This window comes from Clupea harengus, chromosome 11 (assembly GCF_900700415.2).
Source record: "Clupea harengus chromosome 11, Ch_v2.0.2, whole genome shotgun sequence".
Classification (NCBI taxonomy): domain Eukaryota; kingdom Metazoa; phylum Chordata; class Actinopteri; order Clupeiformes; family Clupeidae; genus Clupea; species Clupea harengus.
In genome coordinates this window covers 18,339,388-18,357,018 of record NC_045162.1, presented here as the reverse complement: position 1 = coordinate 18,357,018, position 17,631 = coordinate 18,339,388, and the positions used below count along the sequence as shown (strand labels likewise).

The 17,631-nt window shown below is 41.8% G+C and overlaps 1 protein-coding gene across 6 annotated transcripts; it reads right to left on the bottom strand.

The window, feature by feature from the left end:
- Window positions 1-52: 52 nt before the first annotated feature.
- zgc:158689 (uncharacterized protein LOC791177 homolog) lies at window positions 53-16,603 on the bottom strand. Of its 6 annotated transcripts, none has more exons than XM_031575903.2 (16): window positions 16,050-16,603; window positions 13,847-13,969; window positions 13,457-13,532; window positions 12,607-12,693; window positions 11,192-11,253; window positions 10,251-10,322; window positions 8,926-9,063; window positions 7,578-7,730; window positions 6,961-7,140; window positions 6,277-6,859; window positions 5,856-6,078; window positions 5,311-5,388; window positions 4,572-4,758; window positions 3,958-3,998; window positions 3,620-3,660; window positions 53-3,523 (listed from the first exon to the last, which is right to left on the bottom strand). In XM_031575903.2, exons 2-16 carry the CDS (start codon window positions 13,892-13,894, stop codon window positions 3,483-3,485), a joined length of 2,010 nt encoding a protein of 669 aa, XP_031431763.1. In that variant the 5' UTR covers window positions 13,895-13,969; window positions 16,050-16,603; the 3' UTR covers window positions 53-3,482. The 6 variants fall into 6 exon arrangements, 5 of the variants coding, with proteins under 5 accessions (XP_031431763.1, XP_031431766.1, XP_031431764.1 ...); XM_031575906.2 differs by having other exon boundaries at window positions 5,323-5,388; XM_031575904.2 differs by lacking the exon at window positions 16,050-16,603 and adding an exon at window positions 15,043-15,125.
- Between the last annotated feature and the right edge of the window lie 1,028 nt (window positions 16,604-17,631).

The following is a 17,631-nucleotide window of genomic DNA, read 5'->3' as shown; positions in this document are numbered from 1 at the left end:
TGAGTACTTGACACTGAGTCCTCAAGTAAATTCACAACAGAACTTCAGTAACTGTAGTGATTAACATACTTTATTTGAGTTCATTTTAAAAAACAAAACATACAGAAATAATGGAGTAAAACAATCTGTTTCCGACTCTTGGGTTAGAGTGCTTATAGTATCTGTGTGACCCAGTGCAGAAAATAACGAAGCTTTGTGCTCTAGAGTGCACTGTATAGCTTCTCATACATCAGTTTTTTTTTTATGTCACCTATACATTGCATTAAAAAACTGACAAGAAATTTGTAAGTTACAATGGTAAAGTTCAGATCCTGATTTACTAAAGGCTTGCTTTTACAAAGTTCTTACTCCAAATGCATGTACTTACAGGGTGTATACAAGGCATGTTATTTTGCTCAACTGAAAGATAGAATGTTTCGTACACTCTGTTAGTGTTTTCATACAGGCAAATCTTTATCATAAAGTTCACACCATGATAAAAACTGTAAAGAAACATTTTGATGTTAAAAAGAATCCAGCATTCAGGGTTCTACACAGAGGGAGCTGAGTAATCACAGAGAAAAATGCAAATAGGTATTCCCATACAATTTAAGAGGAATCAAAAATAAACGGCTAAATGTCATCCTTACCGGTACTCTTCACTTATATACTCTGAAACATGGACCTGGATAGATACAGGTGTGATGTTTTTAACCTACAAATTCAAACAGATGCAAAGCACAGAATTATGCAAACTCCCAAATTATGCATCTTGAGGAAAATGGGTATTGTCTCACTTTGCATGTTTGCAGCTCTGGATTTCCTTGAAGAGATGGAGAAAATGGGCAAAATGGACATTGCAGGTTAACAGAACCCATCCGTTTGTAGGACCCATTTTCATGAAATGCCCTTGTAATTGTAATTTCAGTTAATAGCCCTGTAAGCAATAAAATATATTTGTTAACATTATCTAGCCCAGCATGTAAACCATTCTTTAGAAACTTCAACAGCTTAAGTTGAAAGACACACAGCAAGCATAATAAAAATCTATAGGCCTTTCTTGAGAACACAATGTATATAGGTTGTCTGTATCCAAGTCAATTTCTTGGCATAGACAAAACAAACAATGCCTTATTATTTTATGAGGGCATTGAAAGGTGTCCTACATTAAATAAAAACTCTAAAATGACCTCTAGTAGTTCTGTTACATTTTTAACCGTTAAATCAATGACTTTGTCGACTGTTAAGGCAAAATCATCAGTTACATGAATTATTAACCTGTCTGCTTTTGACACTGTCATATCAGCTTTAACACACAACACTAATATTTAAACATTTGTTTTCTTATGAGTCATGAGAGCTCCAGCAACAAACCCAAGGTGGCTGCCCATCCAAAAGAAAACGGTCAATAGACTGTACATATTTAAGAGTCTCAGAGAAGCTCTTTCAAAATTAACGGGACGGATTGTACATTTCACTCACATAAACTCTTAACCTGCCGAGAAGGCTTGCACACTACATCGTAAAACAGTACATTTACCTCACTCATGAATGTTACTCAGCTTTCTTATAGGGCAGGAGAGAAGAACACTGACAATGAAGGGAGAATAAGAATGCATAAATATCCTACGAATGAATCTAATCTGAACTCTACTTAACCTTAAACACTTACTTCTACACTTTTCAACATTCCAGAACATTCCACACTTTCTGAGTTACATTCCATTTATTACACATCTCCTGCCTTAGCCCTCTTACCACTAGCTTTTGACCATGGTCTACCTTCAGATAGCCACATGTGATATACAGGTGTACATCGGAAGATAGAATATGGTCTATAAGTTTCTGTTCAGTCCACACAGTTGATGAAAAAAAACATCTATCAGGTCTGACCTATGATAGTGATCTGAAAACAAGCTAAGAGTCAACAACAGAGACAGTGAGGGGAAAAACATAAAGACTAGTGCTGATATCCATCTTATTTCTTGCTTTCATTTTCAACACCACAACCAATAAAAATGTCCAAACGTCCCTTTCGAGCTAGATAAAACTGCATCTTTCCACATCCATCAACTTGCTTCTTCCCAGTGCCTCAACCATACAAGACAATAATTCATAAAAAAAAATTAGGTTGGCCACTTTTAACGAATTCAATACATTTGAACAATTTTGTCTTTTTTCTACTTGTGTAGGTAATCAAAATCATGATTGTTAAATTTAAGTCAACACTAAAAAGCATGAGAAAATTAGCAGATGATATTAGCCTACCATTGGCCTATGAATTCTGACATCCATGCTTTTTTTTTAAACTATTGTCTATGCTGAAACATTTCAAAGAACATAATTATGACGAAAATGTATTAACGCATATGTGATTATGAAAACTGCTAAACAATTTCAACTTCTATCTCCAATACTGTCCACTTAAGCAAAATATATGTGCTACATTTAAACAAAGCTTATAGGGGATGGATATATTTATAATTTACCCAGTATGAGGCTATACGTAGTGGACATAAACAAGACAAGTACATTTCATATGCAACACTTCAGGGGGGTATTCCAAGTATGTGGTTTAGTGACAAACCTGAGAAAGTTAACTCAGAGTAAGTGGGAAACCGCCTAAAAGAAGAGCCCTATAGCTTTGTTTTGCTAGAAGAATGAAGCCATGGGGCTCTTGTATTAGGAGGTTTACCACTTATTCTGCGTTAACTTACCCAGGTTTGTCGCTAAACCATGTACTTCGAATACCCCCCCAGAGGGCAAAAGCCTCACTTATGAAAGTGTCTCAAAAACAAAAACATATACCGGTATTTACTTTCAACAGCTCACCAGCCTTAGGGCTATGCTATACACTGGCTCGCTTGACAAACTATTCAGTTCTCCATTCAGGGCCTGGTCCCTGAGCTGACAGGCTGCAGGCCCCTGCACAATATCTGTTTATAAACTACTGTTCCATGGAAACAACAAATGTTAATGAAACAGCCATACCACAAAGCCAAACAGCCATACAGTAAGATTAGGCCAAAAAAGTATGATGTCTATTGCTAATTCCAGTGTGACAGTTAATAATTAAGTAAAGACATTATGCTTCTATAGCAAAAACTGTTAGCTATTATTAAATATGGTTCCTAATAGCTATTCAGTTTTGTCTTTTCTTTGTACAATTGCTTGATTTTTTGAATTTTCAAAACATTTTCCCAGTTTGGGAAAAAAGTAACTTCAAAATGAGCTAAGTTTGGAGATTAAAATCAACTCTTCGGATGCTTGATTCCTTTCTCTACCAAAGTTAGAGTATTTGACTGACACTGTCAGTATTGGACTTTAGAATGATAAGCTCTAACCACATCTCAAAGCTCTCTAGTCACAGAACAAGCATTTAGTGTGTATTAGTCTAAATTATTTTGTGGCAGCTTCGTCTAAAGATTTCTAAAGCCTGGCGAGTCGATCCATCTGCAGATCCGTCCCCTCCTACTCAATGACAGGTGCCGAGCGGTCGTTGGTCACCGTTTTCCTGAGGCGAACGTGTGCAAAGGGATTGGTCCTGTGTACGGGAGGATATGTGCGTTACAGGAGAAATGAGAGACAGTGACTAGAATGCCAAGTTTAACGAAAGTGTGTGTAACTGCTGTGTAACTACCTGGTTGGTGAGGGAGGCGGTGAGGCAAACTCAGAGGAGATCTATGGCGAAAGGAAGAGAGAGATAGATTTGGACAAAGGCTTAGATTACCTCTTGGTTTGTTCATGTTAATGGAGGATGCTGCTACATGTACTGCAGTAAGAGTTCTGGTGACCATTAGTGGTATGCTAGGGACTATGAGATGGGCAATATACTGGATTAACATTTCAAAAAAGCATTGTACACACACACACTTATCCCACAATTTTGCTGACAGTAAATCATACAAAAGATGCAAATCAAATCTCTGCTGCTCTTCCAAAGCGCTGATACATAATGGTATCACCTTCTACTCTTACTTGGCCCATCTGTAGTCTGTGGGCTGCTTTAGCAGGGGTTGCTGTAGGGCAAAAGTGAAGGGAGAGAAAGCAGAGAGAGAATATGCTACCAGGGTTGACTTCAGCCTCTGGCAAAAATAATCCCACAGAATAAAGGTCATGCATGAAAAAATGGGACTACAGTGCAATGAGCTTTATCATTAATAATTATTTTAGGGGTCACTTGTTTAATCCTGAATACATCTGATGGTGGCTGTGTTTACACTATGCATATCTACCTCTAAAATAGACCTTCTAAGACAAGATGGTCTGTGGGACTCTTAGGTTCTTTAGCACTTAAATGTTTCGGCCTAATGTGCATGCATCAACGAATCAGAACACTTCCAAAGGGAACCTTTCCAAAATCCCTGCATCCTTTAGTCTGCATGAGTGCAGCACATGGAGGGTCACATCAGTGACTATTTCTACCAGACGTTAGCAGGATCACAGTACTTACTTACAGCATCTTAAAGTGTTTAGAGGAGACGGGTAATGCAAACTGTAGTTCAATCCAGTCATATTACAGGATCGAGTTTTTAAAAATCCACATTGCCCAGCCCTGGATGAGTGATTTAGAGCGTGGTGCGTGCGCATACCTGGTTGGTGCCTGGGTTGACCATGCTGTAGGGCCGGGGCCTGAAGGTGCTGATCCGCTGGGAGGAGGAGACGGAGCCCTCGTCCTCCGAGTCTGGGCTCAGCTGTAGCGGGCCGGACGGAATCAGCTTCTCCAGTTTATCCAGCTGCCCGGTGCTGGTGCTGTTCACCTTGGACAGCAGGAGAGAGCTGAGGGAACGCAGGAGCGGAGAAGGGAGGAGAGGTTTGCTATAACAGGTGATACGTAAATGAGGGAAGAAAAAGCCTAGGGAGAATCTTTAGCCCCTGGCCTATAAAATCATGCATACAAATAAACTTATAGGGCAATGAGCTTTATCGCTTCCGTAAGTAGTAACCTTTTTTTCATGCTTTTCTTTTATTGATTTTACTGATTTATTTTCTGCATCTCAGGGAATGATACAGTGGTTTATTTTGTTTTCTCCCTATCCCCTGATCCCACAGGTGGTTAAAGCAGTCCTCTGATAACAACAATAAATGAGTAATACAGTGCAGTATTTAGTTACTGTATGAAACTGAAACCTCTATACTCCTGGTCCACGCAATTAAAACAGTTTCAGCAGAGATCAGTGAGAAGGACCTACAGATTTCCCCGCTATTTTGCCATGGATGGGAATGACAGAATACAGTGATTTATTTGTGTCGTTGTTTCCTGATAGAATGCTGCTCACCTTCCCTTGTTTTACCCTTTAAAACCAGACACACTCATGCTCACATACTTACGTATTTCCGTACCTTTGCTCCTGCTGATCAGCTGAGCTGGACAAAAGTCGAGTGTAAGAGAAGGGAAACCAGCCTTTCCTGCAGGTGAGATTAGTAAACAAAACAACAGCATTTAAAAACGTGTCAACTGAAACACAAAAAAGCTGTTGAATAACTTTGGATATACATTTTCTTTCCTCTAATCACACTGGCTTTCCTAACTGGGGTGAGGGATTAGTTAGCTCAAGTTATCAAATTATCCAAAATCTCCAATCAACTGATTCAAATCTATGGTATCTACATCCATGCTGTGTGTTTATGTCTGTGTGAACCAAAACATTAATCATCTTAAATATTGATACTGGGAGTATGTGCATATAACTGCACAAGCTCTCAAGCATATATTTATGGTGGTATGTGCTTGAATGAAGATATAATCTATGCTTGTGTGTATGCATATGTTTACATGTGATAGCTGTTTGGGTGTATATTGTATGTGTCTAAGTGAGCTGATATTTGTTTATGGTGCGTGTGTCTGTGTGTGGTTAAGGGAAGGGGCCCTGTACCGTCCTGTCCTCTCATTCTGGCCGTAGTGCCAGCCCTCCCTGGGCTCACTGATGAGAAGGATGAGCATGTCTCCTGGGAGGAAGGGCAGCAGACACGAGCCCCCACCCCCAACTCCTCTTCCTCCTCCCGGTCCTGCCCCGATGGAGGTGGAGGGGGCGTGGGCGAACAGGGCCTCCACTCGGGCAGGGGGCGACAGAGGAAGCACTCGGGGAAGGGTAGAGCCTGAGAGAGAGAGAGAGAGAGAGAGAGAGAGAGAAGTAGTAATGAATGAGGAAAAAAGACACATTTACGTTAACAGGATGAAAAACAAAAGAACAGTATTCTTGTTTAATGAGAATGCTTTGCCAGGATAACCCTAGGGATTTCAAAACCTGCTCCCTGTTTTATAGATACATGTGGATATTTAGAGAATTCCCTTACCCAGTCCTCCCATTCGTGCTTCACTAATGGGTCTTCTGGGCAGAGGCAGCGTGGAGGTGGCGTACACCTCCCCCTTCATCAACTGGGGGTTACTGATGGGCAGAGAGCTGCCGATGCCATGGTGCCCAGAGGGCACGGGGGTCATGGCCCTGGAGAGAGGGGCACTATGAGGCAGCGGAGGACTGTGTGGGGCGGAGGTGAGTGACAGGCCCTGCAGGGAGCTGTGTGAGGATGGGGGTCCGGGGCTTAGGGTCAGGACGGTGGACATAGACGTCAGCGGACACTGCAGGCTGGAGCTGCAGGAGGTGGTGATGTGCAGAGGGACATGCTGGGATAGGCTGGGTCCTCCAGAGCTGCTGGGGCTGGTACTAGTGGTCGTGCTGCCATTGCTGTTGCTGTGGGGGGTGTGAAGAGGGGTGCTGCTGGACGGTGCTGTCAGGGCACGGAAGGACTGGGGCCCAGGGGAATGCTGGGAAGGACTCTCACTCTGGGAGGACTGGGTGGTACGCTGTTGCTGTTGTTGCTGAGAGCGATTGCTGCTGTCGCCATTGAGTAGAGGTGGGACTTCCTGCACAGATAGCCTCTAAGAAGGAATGTGCAGGAGAAACATCATTCAAATATGGTATGATCAGTTTTTAAAACGTAAATTAAACAGGAATTGAAGAGAACTGATTGGCATCTCACCTGCTCCCCTGGTTGTGCTGCCCCCAACTTAGCATGCCGGAGGACCTCAGCTATCCCAGAAGCCCCAGGGGTCTGATGGGCGGTGTGACGAAGCAGGTTCAGCGCTCTCTCTGGAAGCTTTGTGGGCTGAGAGCATGACTGTTGCCATGATGATAGTTTCTGAGAAAGGAGCTCTTTCACCTGGTGGGAGTTAAGCAATACCAGAAAGGGCTGAGGGCAGAATGCTGGTAAATCTTTGGCAGTAAAGTTTCCCATTGAAACATTGACCAGGTCAACTGACCTCCAAAGAGGATGTGCAATCTTTCTGCATTTTGATGAAGTCCTACTTGACCTTTCACCCTACTGCTTACTGCCAGGAAAGGGAATGTTTACCCCTATCTACATTACCAAACATCATGTTGTCTAGTTTAATTTTCTTGAGTACCTTACATATGGAGGTAGCCAGCCAGAGGTTGTATCTAGTATTGGGTTGTATCTAGTATTGGAGACTTCTCAAATTATGAACAAATAGTGAATAGTGAGCCTTAAATTCTATAGAAGTAGTTCTTTGGTACTTTAGGTTTCTGACAGTGCTTGTGTGTGCAGTGTGCGGTGGTTCTCGTGGTTCCTTTCCTCACCTTACAGTGATAATTCATGAGCAGCTTGGTGACAGCACACTGCCGGTCCACCAGGAAGCAGTACCTCCGCCTCTCCTCTGTTAGAGCAGAGCGGTAACCCACGGCAACCAGAGTGTCTAGCTCCCCCTGTCGTCTGCTCATCAGCTCAACATACTGACAGAGTGAGGGAAAGAAAGAAAGAAAGAAAGAAAGAAGGAAAGTACCGCACTTATTGATTATACATTTACTATTAGAACATATAATTAGATGTACATACAGGAACATAAGAACTTCCATAGAGCTGAAACAGATATGCCTGTTCTTTTTCACTAAACATTTACACTAAGGGCTGGAATATACTCTTTAACAGATGGGGACCTAAATAGGAACCGATTAAGGGGAAGACATGACATCACATCCTGTCTGTTAAGCAATGATACCAGGATTTCTATTACAACCCCCCCTCAACGTAACCTTTTCTTACAGGGTTTACTCCCTCTCCCAGTCCTTTCTTTCCTGCAAAAACTATTCTTCTCTTTCTTTCTTTCTTTCTTTCTGTCCCTTTTGTCATGAACACACACACACTCTTACTCCTTCTAAATCTCAGCTTTTCACTCTTTGGCCTCAAATCAGCTGAGCTAGATTTCTGGTTAATCTCATCCTCTTTGCTTTGTCTGGCTTTGTCACACACACACACACACACACACACACACACACACACACACACACACACACACACACACACACACACACACACACACACACACAGAGAGAGAGAGAGAGAACAAGTCATACCATATATAAACTTGCCAACCTGCAACCTCAATACTATTAACACTCTTGGCAACAGTTTGAGAGAGAGTTTACAAATATTACAGACTTTTATAGGGAGTTGGCATAGTTTTTGGCAAATACAGCCTTTGCTCATAATGCAAGAAAAAAGAGACTGTTCTTAGCTCCAGAGCTTAGAGGTTTACTCAAGGATTAAGAAAGGGATACCTGCTAATACACGGCATACATTGCAGTTCAACAGGTAACCACCTCTAGCCTTAATACCCTTTAACCTTCCGTCAACACACAGGTGAATCACATTTGTGTGAAAGTACACTGCCCTTATCTGGACGCTTATGCAGACACTTGTAAAATGTTCCATTCAGATCATCCCCAAAACATGTGGCCTGTTCTGATCATCTTCTCATGCCCCAGTGAAAGGTTGGAGGAATGTTGGCCTTCATTTTAAAACCCTGCAGCTGACTTCTGTCTGAGAGCTAGGATAAGTCCAGGCTTAGGATAAAACATTGCAGTGGCAAACTGCTGACTTAAGATTGTGACAAAACCACTTTGGGTTCCCACAATGTCTTGCATGTACCTGCATCTCTCTGTCTCCATATTTGTTGGGGTGTCTGCTTCCCTGGCTCTTCCTGCGCAGTTTCTTCAGCTGGGATTGGCAGCGCTCGATGGACTCCACCTTGGACTTCCTCTCGCTCTGGTACTTCTTCAGCGTCGCCTGCAAATGGATATTTTTCATTTGTTTAACCTCTCCTTTATTTTCCCAGGAAGACCTTGAAATGATACTGAGTCTTTGGCAAGGCCGTACAATTCAGTAGGGAATGCTAAAATGTCGCTGTAAGGAGATAACCAAACTTCAGGAAATGTCAGTTTGAAAGCCACTGTTGAAGTAAGGCAAGAAAAACACGCCTGGTTGTTTTTGAGTGAACATTAATAAATGTTTCACCATGTTTCGCCACCCATTCCAACATCAAAGTGTAACTGTCCATCTGAGAGCAACTAGAAGAGAAGCAACTAGACTACAACAGCAAGTTCAAACGGACATTTGTTTAAGTACAATGTCTATCTGTGACCTCTCTGCCTTTCTGTTTAGGATTATGAGCAACTGTTGTGTAGAACAGACCTATTACATACCCCTGTTATATAAACATTTACTCTTATACATTTTACAAAATGTATGATAAATTCACAATAATTTCTGTTGTATTGGCAAATTTCAGAATAACACTATAATTCATGCCTTTGGGATGAGTGTGGTATGGTAGATATCATGAAAGGACAAAGTACTCAAAACTATTGAAATTTGTGCTGTAATATCTATTTTGTATGTATATTTTAACTACTATTCACAACCTGCCATAACTGATTTAACAATTTTGATTGGTAAGGGGTCAGAAATGATCAGTATCAGTATCAGTAAATGTTTAGTTCAAGAGTCAGTCAACAGCCAATAATATTACATCCACCCCTTTCATACTCCTGAAGCAACGTGTTGATTGGCTGGAATTGTTTATGGCTCAGTCTGAGCCACTATGTTTGATTCCCATTTACAGAGCCAAGACCGTGTACAAACACCAGAGTTTTTTTTGAGCACACACACTGATCAGACAGATGGAGGACCTTAAGGAGCAATTCGCTGACTTTGTCAAAAAAGAGGATTGGATTAGAATTGCGGACCCTACGCGACACATATCTGAGTAGCACTACATACAGAAGAGCAAAGCAGTCCAATATCTATCGGCCGATTCAATCTCAGCTGATGCTAATCAGGTCATGTGGTCAGTCTTTATTCATTCCAATTTCTTACAACAGTGTTACATAACAGCATTTTTTTTTCTTTTCAGAAGTGTGTGACCTACTGGTGTGAGGAGCTGGACTAGTATTCATTGATTCAGGCACACTTACAGTCAAGTATTTGATGTCCAAGTCTAACTTCTGCTCCAGCTGAGAGAGGAGTTCCGAATGAAAGAGCTTCAGCTGGCAAAAGACACAAAATGCAAAATGATGGCCTAATAATATGCACACATTCACTCTCTCTCACACACACACACACACACACACACACACACACACACACACACACACACACACACACACACACACACACACACACACACACACACACACACACACTCACACACAGAGGGATAGAGAAAAACAGAGACTTGGACAGTACACTGCATAAACTCATGAAAGATTTGGCTTATGGATTGGAAAGTCTTTGCAGTTTTCCCAGTAGATCTGATAACATGGAACATGAGTCACCCCGCATGTGTGAACAAATTATACAGCACCAACTGCCATGCCAATTTACATGGCATATTGGTAGATATTATATAGCAACCCTGCTGCATACGCTCCAAACTTGCTATTAAAAATATAATATAAATAGTCTGGATATGAATATTTGAGTTGAATATGTAACTGATAATATATATATATATATATATATACTGTATATACATATAATGTACCTTTTATAAAACCATATTACCCAGATGGAAATCACATAGCAGCTGTACTACACATGATCCCTCAGGAAACGACCAACTAATCTATTCGAAGGTACACTATCCTGTCATCATTTGTTATTGCCCAGAATGCAGCTGATTTTGACTCCAGCCCGGTTGAAGGCTGTGTCTTTTCCCGGTTGAGCAGCTGTGTCAGGTATCATCTGTTACCAAGGCAGGCCTGTCTCAGACAGTCCTTCTCCGTGGATTAAAACCTGACATGACCACGACTGAGGCCTGAGTGTGAGTGTGAGTGTGAGTGTGAGTGTGAGTGTGAGTGTGAGTGTGAGTGTGAGTCTGTTTAGGACATAAGACAGATCATCAGATGATACTCACCACATCCTCCAGCTGGACCTGGATTTGTCTGTGCACCTCTGCCATTTGGAACAGTGTATCACCTGGAACACACACACGCACGCACGCACGCACGCACACACGCACACACGCACACACACACACACACACACACACACACACACACACACACACACACACACACACACACACCACATACACACACAAGAAAAAAATAACATGCAAAACAGAAATTAACTCACACAGGGAGAGACGGACGAGTGAGCCATTGGAATTATTACAGGCAGGCTAACAGTGAAGCATTAGAAAGCAACAGTCCCTCTTTGCTCTGCATTGTTTAGCACTGATTGGCTAAGCACTATTTTGGGGAGCACAGTGATGGTGGTCTGGCATGAAAACAGCCTGCTGCGCTTGCAGTGGAAATGATGATTCCACCATAGCTCCAATGTTACTGTCCTAACATGTCTCAAACATCTGCTTTTAGCATGGCTGACTGCTCTAACCAGATAGCTGAGTATACACCAAAGAGCATGTGAGTGTGTGTCTAGCCACGACTAGGAGAGCTGAAGTACTATAAAATCCCCGCCTCTGAAGGGGCATGGTATGTAAGCAACCTGTCAGGACTTCAAAGAAAGCCAAACAAACGGCAAAGCCAATAATTTGCTTGCTTCAAACCACTTGTTGTTTACGGGATAATTTGTGACCAATATTAAATGAACCTTAACTTAGTCAGGACTCTGTCACTGGTCCAACTCTAACTAACCTTCATAAGAAGGAAAGGTTTTTGGCAGAGGCATTATTTTCCCCCCAATTTGTATTTTCTGCTTGATTTAGAGCACTCAGAGGCCCCCATATGGAAGGAGCTCTCTCCATGGGATCCAGAGTTATAGCCCCAGTCTGGAGGGTGCTGTGTGCATTGACTGGGACCCCAGGCTGTCTGAGCGTTCATTTGTAGGCCAGTTTGTTTTGGGTGTCATCCTGCTGGGCTGGTTGGTTAGCTGGGAGCTCTGAGCAGCGAGCCTCCCACTGAACTGGCAGTGTGTGGGGTTTGGCATGTCTCCCTTTCTTTCTTTCTTTCTTTCTTTCTTTCTCTCCCTCCCTCCCTCTCTTACTCCCTCTCTCCCTCCCCCACTGTTTAGAGCAGTACAATGAGATCATGTGGTGTTGTTAATCTCTCAACAATGTCCCCTCTCTCTCTCTCTCTCTCTCTTTCTCCCTCTCTTTCATTCCCTCACTCTCACTCTCTGTCTTCTTCCTTGGTTTTTCATTCACTCTCTTCCCTTATCTATGGAGACCTCTTTCTTCTCATATTCTTCCCTTATTTTCACTTATTCAACACTTGTTAATTTCTCTCACTTTTATTTTCTTTCCTTCCTCGCTTGTTATCTCACCCCTCCCTCTCGCTCCCTTTCTCTCTCTCTCTCTCTTTTTCTTACCTAGCTCCTTTGATCCTTGGCTGTCACTGGCCAGTTCTCCTAGTTTGACCAGTGCATCAAAGTAGCCCTTGGCAGCCACTGTCACTCCTGTGAAGAAGGCAAAGGAGACATTTTAGGACACTCTGTGACTAACGTTCCCTTTCAATAAAACCATTTGTTCATGCAATGTTTGTCTTTTGCTGTTTCCCAAATTTTTTCTTTTTATCTTTTCATAGGACATCAAGGGCACAATCAATTTCAAACCACCGTAAACAACATCAACAATAACAGCAATTAAGCCTCTGTCTGAATGAACGACAACAAAAGCTTCCTCAACATAACAAACAGTGCAACCAGCTATACATTAATTCAACAATGGCTCAAACACCATTCTGAGTGTGTAATGAGAATGCATGCATGTCGGAACCCCCGACCCATATGTTTAAATAGTTCCCACTGACTCATCACACTTCTCTTGTGTGCAAGTGCTGTATAAACTGGAGTCTCTTCAGGATGTTAATAGATTGTGATGAAGAGTAACTGAACTGAAACTGAAGGAATCCCAACATGATAGTGCCCAGATCAAAGAGACAGGTCCTAGTGTTTCAGAGTTGAATTATCTCTACTGAGGAGTGACATGAAGGAATGATATCTGCTATGGTATGGAATATGCTGTTTCCTGATTGGCTGTCCGATATTTATGCATATTCGGGACTATATCCGTGTTATGGAGTTCCTTGCCTCCAATGCACCCAGTGTTTTCGTAAAACAGAACACCTTGGCAGCCACTGTGACTTAACATGCTGCATACTACTATAACTCTGATATAGCGATGTACAGTAAAGCTTTTGTAAGGTGATGAGGCCCTTACCTGCCAGGGCTTTTTCATAATGCTTCCCCATGGCAACAAAGTTCTTCAGACTGGGATTGAATTGGTCAAGGATCCCCTGTACACACAAAATTAAACTAACATGATTAGTTTATAAATGACTGAGAGGATAAAGGTATTAGCTTCCACTGTTATAAATCTCAAATAAGGCAAAACACTTCTTTGAAGAATTTGTTTTTAAGAGCTTTGGCTGCACTATAATGCTAACTGAGGTCTCTTTTGAGGAGAGTAAGGTTTTAATGAAATAACATGATGATACAGAACATATTTGTTTCATTTTTTGAACGGCAGTGATTTCTGTACTTTTACTACATTAAATCAGTAATTCAAACTCTCATGCAAATCATCAGACAGGACATCAGACATCTGTACCTTGTAAACGTTTTCAGTCATCTTGTTGACCTCGTCAGAGCGAGACATGGTGTTTCCCCTGTTGTGCCCCAAGCAGCCTCTCAGACAATAATATTAGACGTTATGGTAGTGGACTGTGCACCCCTTAAAATAGGACATACAGACAGAGAACAGTCAGATCGCTTCATTTGAAAATCTGATGCAGTGATTATTTGATAGATACCATTAATCGATCAATCGATTTAGTATGACACATTCATGGACCTTCTGAAGCAACCCATAGGAAAGCAGAAATCAGTCAATCAATTAATCAATCAATCAATCAATCAGATATCAACTTGCAGATAGTTCTAATGATGCTCTATATCTGTGCAATGAACATTTACAATCACTGACCAATGCACTTGTCTGGAAGAGTCCCATACAGAGTGACAAAACCAGCAGAGCCTGACAAAAGCCTTGCAAATTCTTGATAGCACTCCACATAAACCAGACAGTTTCCCAGACGTCTCTTGTCCTGATAGCACAAGTATAACAGTCTTTCTCCTTTCTGTGTGAATGGTGGGAGTCTGTAACGTTTTAGTTTCACTCACAGTTACAAACATTTAATGTTTCAGCCCCTCATATATAATTAAAGACATACATGGTCAAACATTACATGTGTGATGTCACAACGACACCACTTCCTTGTGATCGACTTATTATCAACAATTACAAGCACAGCATCATGGGAACTGTCAAATATCACAAATGTGAGAAAAATACATATGAAAAAGAAACATATTACAAAAGGATGCAAGTATGCAAGTATGCAAGGTCACCAAATAACGAACATGATATGTTCAGTAATCATTTCTGCTTACATTACTATGGAAGGTTATCTTCACTTAAGATTGAATGACCCAGCCAGTATTATCAGTAAGCGTTAATGCTGTTATTTATTATACTTAGTCAGACAAGTCCTAGAGTCTCTGATGAGAACAATGGCCATGAAAACACCGGCACAAGTGTCAAACTCCTGAACAAACAGCCCAGCCTGTCACACCGTTTTCCTTTGGAAAGATCTGCTGGAATATGCCAGCCAAAGCCGAAATTCCAGCCGGGATTACACGATCGGATCTCACACAACCTCTCCTCCTTGGGTTCACACATCTGGCACTGTTGGTGTGTGTGTGCGTGTTATCTAAGTGAGATTACGGGGAAACTTTTGCCCGTACCGTAATAGAGCAAGGCCGAAAGAAAACATTCCCACTACTCAGCTTTCTCTCAGTCACCCTGACTCCCTCTCCAGTGCTATCTCTCTCCCTGTTTATTTCACTCACTTAGACACAGACAATCCATCCCCACCCCCCCACCCCCACCCCCGCACACACTCACACAGAGCGTACTGTTCTCCCCCAAACTTAACAGGGTGCTCACCAACATTCTCTGTGGTAGAACCCTTTCAGTCGCTTCATTAGCAGGCACTGATTCTTACATCTACCCTGAGCAGTTCCAAGGTTTTAGAACAGGGCTCCATTTGGCCCTGGTGTTTGGGTTAAAGCTCTTCTTTCTCCTTGAACTGAACCCCAGTTATTTTGGTGCTTGGTGGACTGCAATAAATCTCTGTGAGTCAGTACAGGTATGCAACCAACATAAATATTTGGGGAACAGAGGGGCTTTTGCAAGAAAACATGCTTTGTGCACTCTGGACACTGAAAGTGCTGATGAAACTGCAGGACAAAAAATGCCTTAAATCACTGATTGGAGTGTAAACTACTTCTGGGTGTAAGTCTTTCAGCTGTTAGTCTTGCACAGAAAAAGTCACAAGCCCATTGTTGAGCAGATATACAATTTTACACATGAAATCAGTCTAGTCCTATGTTTACATAGGTAATTTAGCCTTCCTCGTGGTTTTGATCTTGCACTTTTCATGGACAGTTGGACTAAATGCACTGCGAAAAAGAGGCCTTATGCATCAGCATTTTGGTACTTCTGCAGCAAGATCAGTCAAGAAGACACACAGAATCTGATTAAAATGTCATTATGGAAACAAGAAAATCGTCTACAGCAAAGCTTTGCATCAAGTAGCCTATTCAGCACGTTAGACAACTTTGAACATGGGCACTGGAAACAAATCCAGATACTAGCTCTGACACCACCTGTTGATTTTTATCAAACTGCCCACCGAATCAACTCACAGCCACTACTGATTGATGCAATCCGACTTTCAATGAGTGCTTACCGTCTCTCTGATCATCGTAGAAAAAGACGATTCGTTATAACTCCGTTCGGCTTTGTCTACTTTTTTTCACTCGACTCTCTAGCCTTCCACTTTCCCCCGTCGTTTGTGGGGGGTGGATGGTTGAACCCACCACAGCACTAAATCTCAATTTCCCCCCTTCAGTGCCCTCGTTCGCTTCAACCTCTCTCTTTCTCTCGCTCTCTCTCTCTCAAGCCTTATTGACTCAAATTGAGGTCAGATTTTTGGTGCCGTTCTGTACCTCTCTTCATTGTTGGCCAGATTAAACTCATGCCTCCACGTTCACACCGCCCGGTCAAAAGACTGAAGTAAAATCGCGGTTAAATCCCAAGATTTACATTCCAACTTCAAATAGTAATCTGTAGAAAACGATCAATAACGCGCAAAACCTCTGCTATGCATTTTACCTCTCTCCCTCTTCCCGGACAATGTCTTCTCTCTCTTCCCCCTTCACTATCCCTCTCTCTCTCCCTCGCTCACTCTCTCGGGTTGAATAACAATGAGCTAACGGGACTGCGGGCTGAATAGCGGTGCTGAGAATAATGACTTGAACTTTTTAACGCAGAGCCGCCCGGCCCTGTAGCAGCTCATCATTGGACCAAATCCACCGCCCCTCTCCCACTCTTTCATTCACGAACAGAATGAGCTAGTTTTGGATACTCAGAACAACTCTCACGGGGTCATTATTAACAATGTTATGTTTCTATCAGATGCCAAGAGCAAGCTGTATTTCACTGGTTCCTAAAGCATGCCACACTGACAGTGACATTATAATATCATATCAATATATATATGTATTAAATACATAAATATACAGTATATGAAATGTCGAAAGCTGTAGGCATAGTTTAAGTTAAATACAATTTGCATGCATAATGCATAATGACTGTTAAGCAAGGAACAGTTTTTTAATCCAAACAGTTTTCAGCCTGGTCCTAAACCAGTGAGTCCATCAGCATTCTGGCAAAATAGGCCTTGCATGTTGCTACAGCCTGGCCCATTGTCAAACAGCACTCTTCATAGAGCCCACCAATTAGTAGGCCCTGAATACTTCGATTGAAGTTCTCAAAAACAAGATTTAGTGTATAAAACTTAATTATTATTATTATTTTGTAAATGGATTTCCATCATATCCTACGATAAGCAAATAAAGCATGTGACACTAATGCTAAGATACATCTTATCAAAGGATATATCACGTAGTAAGGTGTTTTCCAACTGTAGGCCTACTTCCTGTGGCACCTGAGTACTACCTGAGGCTACCATGTGGCCGACTGATCTGTCAAACCTGATAGAACTCATTAGCTAACACAAATGTCCCCAGTCAGCCATGAACACACACTTCTAATGACCTTAACATGTCTGATAAGGATAAACGAGGGCATCAAAGTTATCTGATGTATTTAATCAAACATCAAAGCATTCAGTTAGGTGGGCCAAAGGAAACAGGGTTGCTAAATTGAAAGTAATCGCAAACCTTAAATAAAATAATCAATGGATTCATTAAAAGTTTAACATCATCAGGTTAAAGAGTTTTCTCTTGTATTCCATACCTGATCTTTTA

Excerpts from the sequence above, each read along its gene's own strand:
- zgc:158689 (XM_031575903.2), bottom strand. The coding sequence starts at position 13,894 with ATGTCTCGCTCTGACGAGGTCAACAAGATGACTGAAAACGTTTACAAG. Across the intron at positions 6,079-6,276 it reads AGCACGAATGGGAGGACTGG|GCTCTACCCTTCCCCGAGTG; the intron begins GTAAGGGAATTC and ends TCTCTCTCTCAG. Across the intron at positions 3,524-3,619 it reads CCGCCTCCCTCACCAACCAG|GACCAATCCCTTTGCACACG; the intron begins GTAGTTACACAG and ends TCCCGTACACAG.